We start from the raw sequence: 15,343 nt of genomic DNA on the forward strand, positions 1-15,343 counted from the left end.
TATTACTAACAGCATACTTAGCAATTCCCTCAGTTGGGATTTTTTTGGGGTTTTTTGGGAGGGGGATAGTTTGTTTGGGGGGGAGTTCATAGCTTTTTGTTTTATTTTGTTTTCATGTTTGGTTTCAGTTTTAGTTTTTTTGTTTGGTTTTGTTTTGTTAGGTTTTGTTTTGGGTTTTTCTTGATAGTTCAGAAATATTTCATGGTTCCTAGTTGCTCAACACAGCTCTAAAAACTGCTCATTTCAGATGTCCATCAGCAGAATTTTAGCAGCAAAGTGTGCAACAGAGGACAGCACTAGACAGAGCCTTCCCACTCAGTTACTGCTCTCCTTGCAAAGCGCTGCAGTAACACCTTGGATGTCTCCTGGCATACTGAAAGGAAGTGCTCTGTGAGGGAGTACACAGCACAAGTAGGGCCATCAGGAAGAGCCACAGCCAGCACTTGTCATGAAAGTGCCTGGGTAGCAAATGGGGTTAAGGACGCAGGCAAAGCTATTGGATTCCAGGTAGTTTGGGTATTTTTTTAATCTCCCTTCTGCCTTTCTTTTCCATGTTTTAGAGATTAGAAATTACCTGTTTCTCTATTCTTTTCCTTACAGCCAAGAGATAATTATAATGTTGCTTCTGTTTTAGAGCTAGATAAGGGCTTTTTTTCCCCTCAAGCCTTTACTTGTTAAAAAAATATCTATCCTATCTCTTTTAGTAAGATATTACCTTAACCTGTGTCTTATTTTATCATGTACCTTAAAAACTCAGCTTTCATCCTGACCTTCCCACTGCCACCTGACCAATGCACATGGTTTGATCTGCCCCTCCGTTCCTCTACACAATTTATGCCAACACTACAAGGGCTGAAGGAGCTGTTACACTGCTCCGTATGGAATAAGGGCAGCTCTAAGTACTAATCAACAAGTACTGTATTTGATATTGTCTATATGCAGTGAGCACTACTCAGTCACATTGGAACTGGAAAGTACAAAACATTCCTGCTCATTGCTTAATGGAATTGCAAACGATGCACTATTACAATGCAAACAGGAAACATTTATTTAAGTATCTAGACCAAGAGTGTCAAACACCAAACGCTTAACTAGAGGCAGCAGAAACTTAAGAGAAATTCTTCATGATGTTCCTGACTTTTCTCAAGTGTTGTGCTTTTTTCTTTGAGATCTTCTTAACAGCCCTGAAGATCCTTGATGTGCCAGAGCTGCTCAGGTACCTTGGACAAATAGCTCATTCCAACAAGCAAGAGAGAACAGTCTGTACTTGTCACTCAGGTTCCCACACTGAGGCTACAGATGTTTGCTGACCTTAGGCAAGAGGGGTGCTTGGCCTGCAGGAAATACAACAAGATTTCCAGTCCAGCCCAATCCCTGTCTGGAATATAGGGATGCCTTTGTCGTGGGAAGTACGTGTGTCTATGTGTGAACAGAAGCAGGCAGGAAGGGGAAGTACTACTCCTTTTCTCCTCTTTAAATTAAGAAAAAAAAAAAAAAAAGTAGAATCAAATATTGTAGCATCAGGATGTGGATGACCCAGAGGACGTTCTAGGATGTCTGTTTCTCAATGGCTTGCTGTCCTTTATGAGTGTTGGGATTTTTTTGTGAAGAGGTCAGCGAGCATTGACCTTTGCCACTCACATCCACCGCCCACATCCTCCTGCAGCCCTGGATTTGCACCAGCAGCTGTGGCCTGGGATGATCCCACCGAGCCAGGCACTCAGACTCCGCTAAGCATCATTTAAATCACTATTTAATTGAGCTCAAGGGAAAGACTGAAGGCACTGTGAACCGTGGGCAGTGCAGCACTGAGTGTGCATCTGATAAGGATGCAGCAAGGTGCTAAAGTGACCCCATTTTGGTCAGCCCAGCTATTTCAGGATGTTTCTTAAATAAACCCAGCTCTATGCAGCGCTTCTGCTGTGTGTCAAAACTGGTAATAGTGTGGTCAGCAGGACCAAGCCAGGTACGCTGCACTGGTGAGGCCACACCTCGAGTGCTGAGTCCAGTTCTGCGCCCCTTAGGAAGGACATTGAGGGGCTGGAGTGTGTCCAGAGAATGGCAGTGGAGCTGGGGAAGGGTCAGGAGCACAAGCCTGATGAGGATATGCTGAGGGAGCTGATCCGAGGGATCTGCAGAGGGATGTTTAGCCTGCGGAAAAGGAGGCTTAGGAGAGACCTTATCACTCTCTGCTCCCAGGAAAGCAGAGACAGGATGAGAGCACACAAGCTGTGCCAGAGGAGGTTCAGGCTGGACATTAGCAGGAGTTTCTTCACAGGAGTGATCAGAAATGGAAATAGGCTGCCCAGGGAGGTGGTGGAGTCTCCATCCCTGGAGGAGTTTAAGGAAAGCCTGGACGTGGCACTCAGTGCCATGGTCTGGGTGACACAGTGGTGTTCGGTCACAGGTTGGACTCGGTGATCTCAGAGGTCTTCCCCAAGCTTATTGATTTTGTGATTCTATGGATGTTCTGGCGGGCCCCGCTCCGCTCAGCAGGGAACGGACCGAGGGAAGGACGAGGAGAGCCGTGAGCCCGGTTAGTGCTGCCTGGGGCCGCGCTCCCAGCCCTGCTCCCTGCCCCGCTCCCTGCCCCGCTCCCTTCCCTTCTCCCAGCCCCGCTCCCTGCCCGGCGTCCGCCGTGTCCCGGCAACGGCGCGAGCCGCGCGCTTGCGTCACCCCCGCGCGCCGCCGCCGAGCGCGCGCCTGCGCGGCGCGGGGGAGCGGCCGCGGCGCTGCGGTGCCCGTGAGGGCGGCGGTGGCTCCTCCGCGGGATGTGCCGGGGATGCGGTGAGCGGCGCGGGCGGGACCCGCCCCCCGCCGCCCCTCGGCGCCGAGCGCAAGGCCCGGGCCGCGGGAAGCCGGCGGGGGCGGGCAGGGCCGGGGAGGGGAGCGGGCGGGGCGGCCGTGACGGTGGTGACGCAGCCGGGCTGAGCGCGGCCCGTCCCGCGCCCGGAGCTGAGGGCCCGCACCGGGGGAGGGCGGGCGGAGCGCGCCCGGGCCGTGAGGGGCGCCTTGTGGGTGTGCGGGCGCCGCGGGGTGTGTCGCGTCTTGAAGGGTGACCGACGGGGAACATTTCGTATAGCGTAACAGGATATGCCTTGTCGGAAGGGACTCACAGGGATCAAGGTCCAGCTCCTGGCCCTGCACAGGACGCCCTGAGAGTCACACCGTGTGTCTGAGGGTGTTGTCCAAACCCCTCTTGGGGTCTGTCAGGCTTGGTGCTGTGCCCACTGCCCTGGGGAGCTGTTCCAGTGCCCAACCAACCTCTGGGGGAACAACCTCTTCTAATACCCAGTTCTGCAGACACCCTCGCAGGTGTTTTTCCCCAAACTCTTCAGTGCTGAGCTCGGCAGGAGGCACGGCACTCCCTCCGAAGCTCGGGGGAACGCAAGCCTGGGAGATAGGGGAAAAGGTGTCTGGAGGACACAGGTTGTGCTGTTGGCAGGCGGTGCCTGACGTGTGTGGCCTCAGCAAACACGCCCCGGAGAGCCGGACGGGAGGCGGCTGGAGCCTTATCGGGGAGGAGAAAAGTGACTCGATGGGGAACGCGTCTGTGTGGGAATAGAAACTGGTCACAATTCCAACCATTAATTGTTGTGGAATACCGCAGTAGTTTAGAATGCCCTGACAGGAGCTGAGTTGGTGTACTGTGTTTTTCCCACACCGTGGTGAGATCTCAATAGCTGTAAATTTTGTTGTGGGTGGATTTGTGCCCCAGTGCAGCTCCAGGTACCTGCAAAGTGCTGCTTCTCTGTGATGTCTCTCATCAGGAGTGTGTAATGTGGATACTGTCAGATTGCTCCGTGTTTGAGTTCAGGTGGATGTTCTGCAGTTGGCTTGCCCTTGCACACCTCTATCTTGTAGAAGTCTTTAAAGAGTGTGACACAACTGGTTTGCTTTACAAACAATGAGCTCTACAAAGAGGCATTTTTTTGGGAAGTCAAATGTGGAGTGATCAAGGGGAGTAATTGGATGAAGATTCAGAGGACATGGCATAAATCTTTATGCAGACGTTTGGGGAAAAAGATTTGAGTGTGAAGGAAAGATGAAATAAGTTGGAGTTGGAGACATTTGAGCAGTCAGTCCTGTAATACATCCTAAAGTTGAGCGTTTTGTGTAGATAGGGATGTGTCTCTAAATTGATTTATACTGACATGGGTTCCTTGGCTTACCGATTTCAGAATGCTGTGGGAGTTCTTTTGATCTGCTAATGTAAGTTTGATGTGAGAAAGCTGATTCCTAATGTAATGTCTATGTATAAAAAGACATTGATGTGTTTATTTGCAGACCTTCTGATAGTCACACGCACAAATATGTAGGATAAACAAATATTGTCGTAAATTACCATTGTCATCTTAAGAATTTTTTTTCCATTTCATTGGATGTATTTATATATGTGTGTTGGAGCAGAATCTGTGTGAAAAGTTATCTCTATTTAATATAAATATTGCTTTTAGCAAAAGAATACATTTTTTATAAGATTGTAATGCTCCATTCCAGACTTTTTGAAGTGTTCTGTGTTGTTTCTGGTCTGACTGTTCAGATTGTGTTACTTGTGGAATGATTACTGTAGATTAAAAGAAAATGAGGGAGTAGCCACTCATAAACATACAAATGTAACTTTCTCAAATATTTTTAGCAGAGACTCTACAAGTGAATGAGAACTTCTCTGTACAGAACTGAGGTGAAGAACTTCACCATGGGTCAACAGATTTCAAACCACACACAAACTGTAATTAACAAGTTGCCAGAAAAAGTAGCAAAGCATGCCTCTTTGGTTCAAGAAAGTGGTTTCCTAACCTATGAAGAGTTTCTGGGAAGAGTAGCTGAACTCAATGATATGTAAGCCTTACTTTGCTTCTTTCTTTTTTTTCGTGTTTTTCAGAGGCCTTGTATGCAATATATTATTGTGTGCTGGCTAAACCAGAACTGCCCCTATGGTTTTGAAATGTTTCCTTAATTTCTTGCAGTTTCTATAATGGTTGTAATTATACTTGAAAAACAAAGCCTTTTCCTTAAATTCAGTTTTCTCTAATACTCTTCTTCCAGCAAGTGTTGCTCTCTCTTAGAAGTTTGCAAGAGGTGATTTAGCATAATTTTTTTTGTTATTGTCCCCTTACTGTTCTCCATTGCACCTGAAGATGCAATGGTGCTTCCTCTCTGCCTGTCACTTTGGGTAGGAAGGAGCAATAGGAGCCTGGCAGGGACAGCAGAGCTACACGAGGAGTGTGGCACCTGAGACAGAACTGTTTGTCACCATCCCTGCCACCTCCGCAGACGTGCAAAGCTGCTCCTCATTAAGGATGAGACATGTCTTACTGTCCCAAACCAGTGACCTAGATAATCCCAAACAAAAGGCTGCTTTTTTGTCAGATTTTTCATAGCCTGCCTTTTGTTTGACCTGTACAATGACAGTGAAAAGAATTGAGTAAAAAAGCAGTGTTGTCGTTTTTAGCCTGTATAAAATTTTATCATTTTATCACTATAAAATGATAGTGATAAAATGAAGTGGAAACACACACACACCGAGTAAGGGCTTTGTAGTGTTTGCTGTTGAACTAAAATGTAAATTTGCATTCAGTTTAGAAATTGTCTTGGAGTGTGTCATACTTTTGGGAATGACCTTCAAGAACACATAGCTGTCTTCTGCGTAGACACATAAAGAGATTTTGAAGAACGTAACTTGGTGTTTTGTTGAGAATCCAGGCATGTATCAGTATGTTATTATAAACCACTGTTATTCTAGTGGTTTCTTTCTTTCCAGTGTTTGCTTAAGCTTGAATGTAATATAGCTTTTTCTGAGTCTTACAGAATAGACCATGGTGTCTGTGTTCCATTAAAACAAAATTCTCAGGTCACCTGACACATTCACCTGACTACCTCATTATAAATATATACTAACAAAAATACACCTCCTCTGCATATGTTGGTACTCACAGGATTTTTTTTTTACATACTTGTTGAGGAAATAGCCTTTTTAGATTGGACACAAGATTGTATGATTACTGTAATAAACAGTGAGAGGATATATGAACTTCAATGTCTGTGAAGTACACCTGCTTGCTTATGCTGGATCAAAAGACTTGCACAACATTTTCTGTTTGCTGTCCAATTTAAAGTGAAATGAATTGTGTATTTTGTATTCAATAACGAGCTAAGAAGGTCATTACTCTTTACTTTGATGCCCCTGGGCAGTATTGCTAAAATCTCTTTTAAGGATAGAGAGAAAATAGGTGAACCAGAAATAATCCCACTTGGCTGAGGCTGCTGCTCTTTGCAGGTCCAGCACATGGCGTTAAACTGATGTTGCTTTGTTTCAGTACTGCAAAATTGGCTTCTGGACAAGACAAACATCTGTTGTTTGAAGTGCAACCTGGGTCTGATTCTTCTGCTTTCTGGAAGGTGATCGTTAGGATAATATGTACCAAAGTAAGTGTCAGCATTTTCATTTGATGGGCCATTTGTGTGCAAAGATTTGGGGACTGTCATTTGTACTTGTAAAATCAAACACCTACTACATGTGTTTTGATACAGATGACGTATTCAGACATGTTGTTGGAGATAAATTAAGTCTAAATTCTAAGTTTCTGCAAACAGCACATTAACAAAAACATTTTATAACTAAGTTTGAAGGAGTGATGCCTTCCAGTGGAGCACTTAGAGCCCTTTAGTTACAAATGCTGATGTTTTGTGAGGTCAAGTAACGCAATGGTACAACAAACTGGGAACTATAGAGTTTGATAGTAGTGGAAGTTGGTCAACTCTTCCAGGCATTATTTGTGTGCATGTACATAGTCAGATCCCTTAGAAAAGCAATCTAAAAGCTAAATGTTTTAACTTATTTGGAAGACCATGACAAAAACTTACAAAATCTGCTCTGTCTAATGAGGACATTTTCCCCTCTGTATCCTGTCAGGTAATGCCCTTTAATGATCCTGAATCCCTGAGCAGTCTTAACATGTGGTTAAAACAAGCCAACCCTAAAACTCTGTTTGAAACCAGCAGTTGGTAGTTTTCTGTTTACTCCTAGTTTTCCTTAACACAGCCATCACTGTAGGTAATTTTAAGTTCAAGTATTAAGTGGCAGATTATCCTGTGCTTTATTCCAAGTTCAGCCCAGTTTTTTAGGCTTTAGATCCCTACTCTCCCCTGAATCTATTTGAGTAGTGATGGCAATTGCCTTGCCCTAACATTATGCTGCTGCCTGTGGTGTTCCTCATGCTGCAGCAGCTGTGTGCAGCTCTTGACTCCTGCTGAGGCAGACTGCAACTAGCTAACGTGGTGATAGACCCTTAGGAAGGGGACTAGTGCCCTACATGAGAGCTGGAGTGCTTTAAAAACATTTTGAGCAATGCCAAGTTAAAATCTGATAAGTAATTGTGAACAATTCTTATATCCTAAGATAAATAAAACAAGTGGCATCGTGGAAGCTTCCAGAATCTTGAACTTATATCAGTTCACTCAACTTTATAAAGACATCACCAGTCAAGCAGCAGGAGTTCTTGCGCAGAGTGATACTTCCGAAGAAGCTGCCGAGAGTTTGATGTCTGTGTCATCGTGTCAGGCCAGCTTGTGGATGGGAAGGTATTTTAATATGCTTTAGCTTCTGACCACAGTTACAACATAAGCATTTTGGGAGTTGGGTTTAAAACCTGAACTATGAATATGTACTGATCAGAACTGCTCACTCTTGGCAGCTGCAGGCTTTGTACTATGACAAACGTGAACAGAAACCTTCCCTTGCACTAAGGAAGCTGCAGTGCACTTGGGTGAAATTGTGAAATACAGGGCTACCATACCTTAGCTTCAGAACAACCCTTTTAGAGATCAGTTGTAATATAAACATGGTATATGTTGAATCTCCTGAATAAGGAAATAGGAGGAAATGGAATCAGCTGCAGCTACAAATCCAGGGGGTTTGACAGTGTTTGTTTAAACGGATTTTGTTATTGTTCGACTTAAACTTTCTCTTCCTCTTACATTTTGGCATGTGAAAGTTCCCATCTGTTGCCACTAGAAACTCATCAATTATGGTAATAATTTAACTTGTAAAACTGGAAAAATGTGAACTGTCTCACTCATGTTGACATTCTGCTTTGTTAACCAGAGGAAAAACAAAAGACTGAGGTCAACACCTGCAAAAACTTCAGTTCAAGCTGAATATGACAGCAAGAAGCCTGTCACCCTTTCCCTGTGTAGAAGTGTTGCTGCTACCAGTAATTCCTTACTTTTGACTTCCTGAATAAGTTCAGGGTTCTGACTAGTTTTAAGTGACGTAGAGTTAGGTTTTACAAGAAAAGGTAGTAAATACTAGAGTTCTCTGTGCTAACCAGTGAAGAGCTGGCAGCCAGGTATTTTAACAAAACAGGCTGAGTGTCATATTTCAGCTGTTGGAGTGAGAAAGGGGTCAGCTGTGTTTGTCAATCCAGAAACAGAGCCCACTGTTTTTTCTAAGTCAGTGGATTGCAAAAGGTATTCTTTTCATTTAAGTTCATTTCCTGTAAATTGTGAGCATGTTTGAAAAAGAACAGGAAAATTGTTTTCTCAGAGTTATACTAGAACACACATTTTTCTGGAAATGGCCTTTTGCTTCAAACAAACAAACCAAACAAAATAGACCCCAGATACTTAGGCAAAACAACTATTTTATATTGCCAGAGTCAGTGAGGAAGATAAAAGGTTTCGTATGTGAATTTCTTTTTGAATTTTCAGACCTGGAGACAGGGGGGATGAGCATCCTTCGTGTTTGTAAACTTCATCGCTTGAGGCAGTATTAGTCCCAAATAACAACAGAGTATACTTTGCTAATATGATGCAATTTGGTGATCTTGTGTCTTGGCCAAATTTTTCAACTTATTAAGGAAAATACAGGCTGAAGCACTTTCAAGTATTCTATACCAATGAAATCTTGTGTTTGTTTTTCTATTATAACCAACCATTTGCCTAAATTCTTCTCACCTTTAGACATTTTTCAGCTCTGCAAAGTTAGCCCTCACTGTCTAAAAATAGCAAGGGTTATCTGTTTCATTCTTCTTATCTTAACTTTTTCCACTAGAATAATACCCCATTTCTCTACAACATCCACTTCCTATCCAGAGCATTCCAAAATATGCCTAAGTGGTTTATGCTTTCTGATAATGAAGGGACAAACATTTCCTGTCACTCTTTTATTTTACTGTTTCTTCAGGAACTTAGTCCTATGACTAAAGCTTAATTTGCAGAAACTTTATAAATGCTTGAATAGACACCAGCAAATCTCAAAAATTCAAGTGCTTTTAGAGGTTAGTACTCAGAATTGCATGGGGGAGGAAAATGAAAGGGAACAGGTCTGAAGAACATAGTGAGCAGGCTTCTTGGAAACTGTTGTCCTCATTGTATACAAATTGCCACCTGTAAAAAAATCTGTCATTTTAAAGTAATTTCTCAAAAAGCAAATTGAAAAGGAAGCCCTAGGGACTGACTGAAAGATAAAACAAAGGCATGTGGACTGCTGCCCAGTAGCTGGCTATTCTGTACTGTTAAAAACTGATTCTGTGTTTTACAGGCTCCCTGAGATGCCTAAGCAAAAGTGGTTTGCTCAATAGTCATTAAGATGGATTGACTCTCTTGAAATGCCATTTCTTCTAGAATGTCCCTCAAGTCAGAACAGGAATTCCCAAATCAGGATTTTTGGATAACCCAAGTGTTTCTGAACACTTCCTTGGTTGTTTTGGAAGTGAGCCGTGATTACAAAAGGGGGAACTTTACATGTCTGGCCAGTGAAAGCTGAGGATTCTCTGCATCTTTTCATATATGACAAGTCTTGATGGTGCAAACATTTGTGATGCCACTGTTAAGAATGTTAGATTCAGATATCTGTTATTTTGGAAAAATATAAAATGTCAAGTCTCTCTTGGATAATGAGATAATTTTTAAACTTCCCCACCAACAGGAACACCTGGGAGTTTAACTGGAAAAGCTGTGGTAACAGTCAGCTTGAGAGTCCTAATTTGAGGAGCAATCATGTGGAGCATATTGCAAGCTAAAATCAGCCTTTGCAATCTAATGAGCAGTTCAGCTCCTGGCATTTTGATGCCATGTGAAATTAGTGAACATGCATTCTGGAAGTGATCCTCCTGACATGCATGTTTTTGTCTAGGATATAAACCCGCATACAGAAATTTGGCAAAGTTTATTATGAACTGGTTCAGCGTGCAGTGAAAGGAAGGCAGGTTCTTCTCCTGATTTAATGTAAACAGTGTTTCTGTTCTTCTGCCCAGTCGTGTGATATGAAGCAGTTACCACTCCTCACACTTCCTTGTTGATATGAAAAAGGATTTACAGAACCCTTTGCAACTCCAAAAGCACCTGACACAAAAATAAATGCATGTTCTGGCTTAGTTCAGTTCACGTACTGCTGACATAGGCTGGGATAACAACTAGTCCATTCACAAATTACAAGCACAGGTGTTTCTTTCTGGCCATCACTAATTGTTATGAAAAATGCTGTAACTGGTGTAGTTACTGGGGCATTAATATCAAAACATCTGGAAAAAACGAGTGTCTTCTTTTCTGCAGGGTCAAACAGCTGACAGATGAAGAGGAATGTTGCATCTGCATGGATGGGCGTGCTGATTTAATCTTGCCATGTGCTCACAGTTTCTGCCAGAAATGCATTGATAAATGGTAATATAGATTAAAGTATATTAGTTATTTTATTACATCTTATCTGACATGTTTCAGTTTGGTTTGACAGATTCCGTGGTTGCCACGTAATTTAGCGTCTGAAGATAGTTCCAAGCTACTGTACGTATGATACCTAACAAGCTCGAGTAAAACCAGATTGCAGCAGAAGGAAAGCAGGAAATTTCAGAAAAAAGAGATTTTTTTAAGAAAGTCCTCTTCAGCATTTGCTTTGTAATCTCTTACATCTTTTTCTTCTTCTAAAATTATTTTTGTCTTACTCAAAAACAGGAGAAGATTATATATGCAGATGCTGGCATGTTTTGCTTCACAAAATCTCATTTAAAGCTTGTTAAGACTATGCAAATATGAATGCAAGTTGGACTGTCTGTCACTTCCTTGGGAACTAACTATCAGAGGGATTTTTTTCCTTCTGTTATGCTTTCACTTCAAATAAATAGCATACAATTTACTGATTTAAATAGATCAGACTTTTCCGGAAAGATATTTCTTGTCAACGGCAGCGCCTTCAAATTAATGCATAACGTGTCTTAAAATGTATGGTCAGCTTCATAGTAAACTGAACACCTTTTCAGCTTCTCCATCTCTGATACACCAGTTGGTGGAAAAGTGGGAGAGAAAAATGGCTTTGTGGCAGAGCATAACTCTTGTCTGACCACACAGGCCTACAAGGATTAGGGAAGTGTTCTGGCAGTCTGGTGCTGGGGATACAGACCTGCTCTGTTAAAGGCTATATTTTGGCTAGTTAATGCAGATGGTTTTACACATAATTTGTGCATAAGAGTGTGTTTTATGGCTTTCGGAAAGACTTACCAAGGAAGTTAGTCTTGTAACAAACACCAGGCTTCCGGAAGCAAGGAAAAACTGTAGTAAAAAATCACTGGATCTCAGAATACAGTGAGTCATTACTCTGTTCTGGAAAAATATCTTAACATCTATCAGCAAGGCAGGGCTTAGTTTAGTGACTGTGGTGGAGAATGGATTATATGCTGCCTTGGCTGATGAATCAGCTGAACTCCTAACTTGGTGGAAGTTCCGGTTACACCATGCTTTTTTTTGGTCTGTAATTTTTAAGGTTCATCTTCTCTTAATTTAGGCATGACAGAGATATCTAGGTCAAACATAATTGTTTGGGATCCCCGAGATGGTGGAGGGGGATGGGGCTCTGAGGGACCAGTTCTAAACTTCAGTGGACTGCATGACCCAGGAAAAGGGCTCCTTCTTCATCTAGGGAGCCTATGGAGACTGGTTTCTAAGGACCTCAGCTGAATTCCTGAAGCTAGGAAGAGCTAATTTAGACAGTGGACTTCCATTTAAACTTTCTGAACAGGTAGCCAGATGCATCCTGTCTGACGTGAGCAAATGATTAGGAGGAATATGATTCCAAAATTTCACTCAAAGAATGATGCTGCATTCAGAAGTCTTTCTCAGAAAGAAAGAAGTTTTTAAACAAACAAAATAGATAGGTGGTCTAATTCAGTTAATGTGATCATTCTTGAAGTTCTCCCTGAGCTGGGTTTTGTTTGTCCATTTGGGGGCTCTTTTTCCTTTTTCTGGCCATCAAGAGACCATCAATGAAAACTAGTCATTTTTCTGCCTTCCCAACAGGAGTGACCGTCACAGAAACTGTCCTGTGTGCCGCCGGCAAGTGACCGGGGCAGGAGATTCCTGGGTGGTCTCAGAGGCCCCTACAGAAGATGACATTGCCACTTACATCCTTAACATGGTGGATGAGGCTGGGCAGCCCCACAGACCCTGACCCAGACCATGACCAAGCTGCTCATGGCAGAACCACTTGAAGCTTTTTTTTTCCCAGCGTCTGGTTTTACCTCTCCTTGCCGTTCTTCCAGTCTGTCCTTTCCTTCTCGTCTTGACTGCTGTGAGTCTGCACTGCTCTTTTAAAGCACAGGGTACCTGAGCAAATCTCTGTGTGTGCAGTCTTCGTTATTAAACTGTACTTTCAGCAAACTCTTTGATCATTAACAAAGTCTATTTAACAACAGCTTTTGATATTAACAGTCCAACTACTAGGTGAAGCAATTTATAACAGCACAACTACAGCTGCAAGCTGCTGTTTGAGCATCACAGTGTACTGCTACAGAGATGAACCGTGGCAGATGGCTTGACCTCACAGTTGCTACCCTTAAAAGCAGTCCCTTATTCACAACAAATGTGAATAAAGATGATGAGTTAGCACTAGTGGTTATTAATTTGCAATTTTACTGTTGAAACTTGAAGATGTCCCACTGCCTGTTCTTCAGTAGGAAGTTATTGCTGCTCTAAGTGTTTACAGATACTTACTTCAATCTGATCTGTTATGACTTTTAGTATTAATTATTTTAAATCTGTTTTGGAGAGTGTAGGCAGGTCTGTAAATGTACTTGTGCACTTCCCCTTATTCTTCTAACAAGACTTATCTCAGAATATTTTTTAAATATGATATTTAGCATAGTCTTATTGGCTTGGAAACATCAAACAGTTTCGTACACAATCCTAAAACCAGTAAATCAGCTTCTCAGTAGTTTTTGATAAAGAACAGCTAAAATGATTTCTGAACATTGGGCCTATCTGAAGAGAATGCCTTTATTTTAATTAGCACTTAAGGTGTAGTTTAGTCTGATGCTGTGGTTTTATCTGCTCCTCTTTGAGTTTTTGAAGAGATGAGATCAGTTAAAAGGTATACAAAGTTACAAGTGATAATCTAAGTAAGGGTGCTCTACTTTACATCTACCAGTGCAATATGCTTTTATGTAGCAGAGAGAAACTTCTTTAACAATAATGTTGCTTGCAGCAAGATGTGCATGTGACAGCTTGGGAAAAGGAGTATCACAACTGGAGTGCAGCAGTATTTTGTGGCTAGCAGAATGAAATCTTTAAAGAGCTGAGTTTGGACAGTCTAAAACGGTTAGTATTCAGGAAACCCATCTTAAGCCTCTTGTGCATAAATAGTGTTATGGAAATGAATGGCTACTGTAGAGAATTAATTTTTTTAATATATAGATATATTAACAAATACTAATTTTTCTCACTCAGTAACCTCAAGTTAAAATATTCAAGTGTAGCATTTTAGGGAATATCAGCATAAACCTTGCTTACTATAAGACTGCATTTTTCCTTACCATAGCTGTAAAATTCCATGATGCCATAAGACTAAGTCCTTTTGTCACAGACAGGTTCTGAACTAAAAAGCATGTGCACATAGAGATATGCACATTTAGGCTATTTTTCTGAATTGGCTACAAAATAATTTAATCGCATCAGTTTGTTAAAGAATGTGCACAGCATATGGCACCCATTTGAGCTTGGCTTATGACACCATTGTCAAATTTATCATAGGTTTTAAGAAAGATAAGCAATGTACTCTTCATGTGTCTGCCATCTGAAAGCCAGTATGGCTTAGTGTGTAAGTCTGTATTTATGGAAAAATCCTGTTAGGAGTGTATATAGCTTAGAACTCTTTTTTTTGTTGTTTTTTTCCTTTGTTAAGCCATTGGTTGCAATGAGATATTCTTCAGTAAATATATGGAGTGTTTGGTTGCATAAAGGCAGTTATTGTTTGGGCTGAAAATTGTTCCTGGCCCAGGATTTTCCACTAAAAGGTGCAAATATTCCTAATCATGCACCAGTTTGGTTTCTTTTTGTTTTTTGAGCTTGCATTAGTCCATGTTCAGAACTTTCAAATAACCTTTGAATTTTTTAAACTTTTTATATCACTGGAACAGAAAGAACATCTAAATGAAAGCTTCAAGCTAACTTTATTTTTCAAGTACTTCAAGAATTATACTTCTGAACTGAGATTTTATAAGTTGACTTTCTGCTGAGAACTTACATGAACTTATTAAAATGTAATTTTATAATGATGCAAACAGGTTAATTGCAGCATAAAGACAATTACAATATAAACTAATGCAAAAATTATTTAAGTAGTGAAAAAAGTAAACTTTGTATTCTGTACAGCTTTTTTTAAATTAAGTTGCTGTAATTCACACTGCTGTGATGTAGATACTGTAATGTGTGCCTTGTAAAATATATGTACTGTATGTTATATGGAGAAATAGATACGTTAACACTGAAAAACTAGTAATTTTGTACTGGTTGGAATTACTTAGTCTTAAGTGCAACATCTAGCAAATAATTTTGGAAAAGGAACCCATTGGCATGGACGTGGCAATGAGTTCCAGAAGCTAGACCTTGAAAATGTGAATTACTGCAAATAGCTGTTGGTGGGGGGCATTAGAAAAAAATAATTTTCTTGTGTTAAATGAACATTTCTTACAGGTTTAATGTGAAATTGTAATTTAAACATTAGAGATCGTATTAATAGCTAAGAACATTCCACTATATTAAACTTTGTGTATGAATTGTGCAATAAAGTTACTTTGGAAGAAATGTCAGAGTTCTTTTAAGCTTAAGGAGTCTCTTGGTTTCAGTACCACAGAAGTGTGAAAACTGATTTTTAATCCAAACACAATTGCATTGTACAGATGGCGTGGTTAAAAGTGTGGCATTGTGAGTCAGAGCTCTCTTGAACTTTGAAGAATGGTATTAACAAGGTACCTTAGTGCAGCTCTGCAAAAAAGACTGGCTCTGATTTGACCTCTTCTGAGTACGTAAATAAATTTGAACCTTCTGCAGGGATGGGAAAAATTAAACAACCCTA

The 15,343-nt window shown here is 41.4% G+C and overlaps 1 protein-coding gene across 5 annotated transcripts; it reads left to right on the top strand.

Annotated features, from left to right (window-relative positions):
- Positions 1–2,660: 2,660 nt before the first annotated feature.
- RNF141 (ring finger protein 141) lies at positions 2,661–15,072 on the top strand. Of its 5 annotated transcripts, none has more exons than XM_085063129.1 (7): positions 2,719–2,787; positions 4,182–4,212; positions 4,640–4,842; positions 6,321–6,429; positions 7,403–7,584; positions 10,558–10,665; positions 12,292–15,072. In XM_085063129.1, the coding sequence occupies exons 3-7, from the start codon at positions 4,658–4,660 to the stop codon at positions 12,440–12,442; spliced, it is 735 nt and encodes a 244-aa protein (XP_084919255.1). In that variant the 5' UTR covers positions 2,719–2,787; positions 4,182–4,212; positions 4,640–4,657; the 3' UTR covers positions 12,443–15,072. The 5 variants fall into 5 exon arrangements, with proteins under 5 accessions (XP_084919252.1, XP_084919256.1, XP_084919255.1 ...); XM_085063127.1 differs by having other exon boundaries at positions 2,728–2,787; positions 4,176–4,212; XM_085063126.1 differs by lacking the exon at positions 4,182–4,212 and having other exon boundaries at positions 2,661–2,787.
- Positions 15,073–15,343: the final 271 nt, after the last annotated feature.

Source organism: Lichenostomus cassidix, chromosome 5 (assembly GCF_008360975.1).
Source record: "Lichenostomus cassidix isolate B80296 chromosome 5, HeHo_3.0, whole genome shotgun sequence".
Classification (NCBI taxonomy): Eukaryota; Metazoa; Chordata; class Aves; order Passeriformes; family Meliphagidae; genus Lichenostomus; species Lichenostomus cassidix.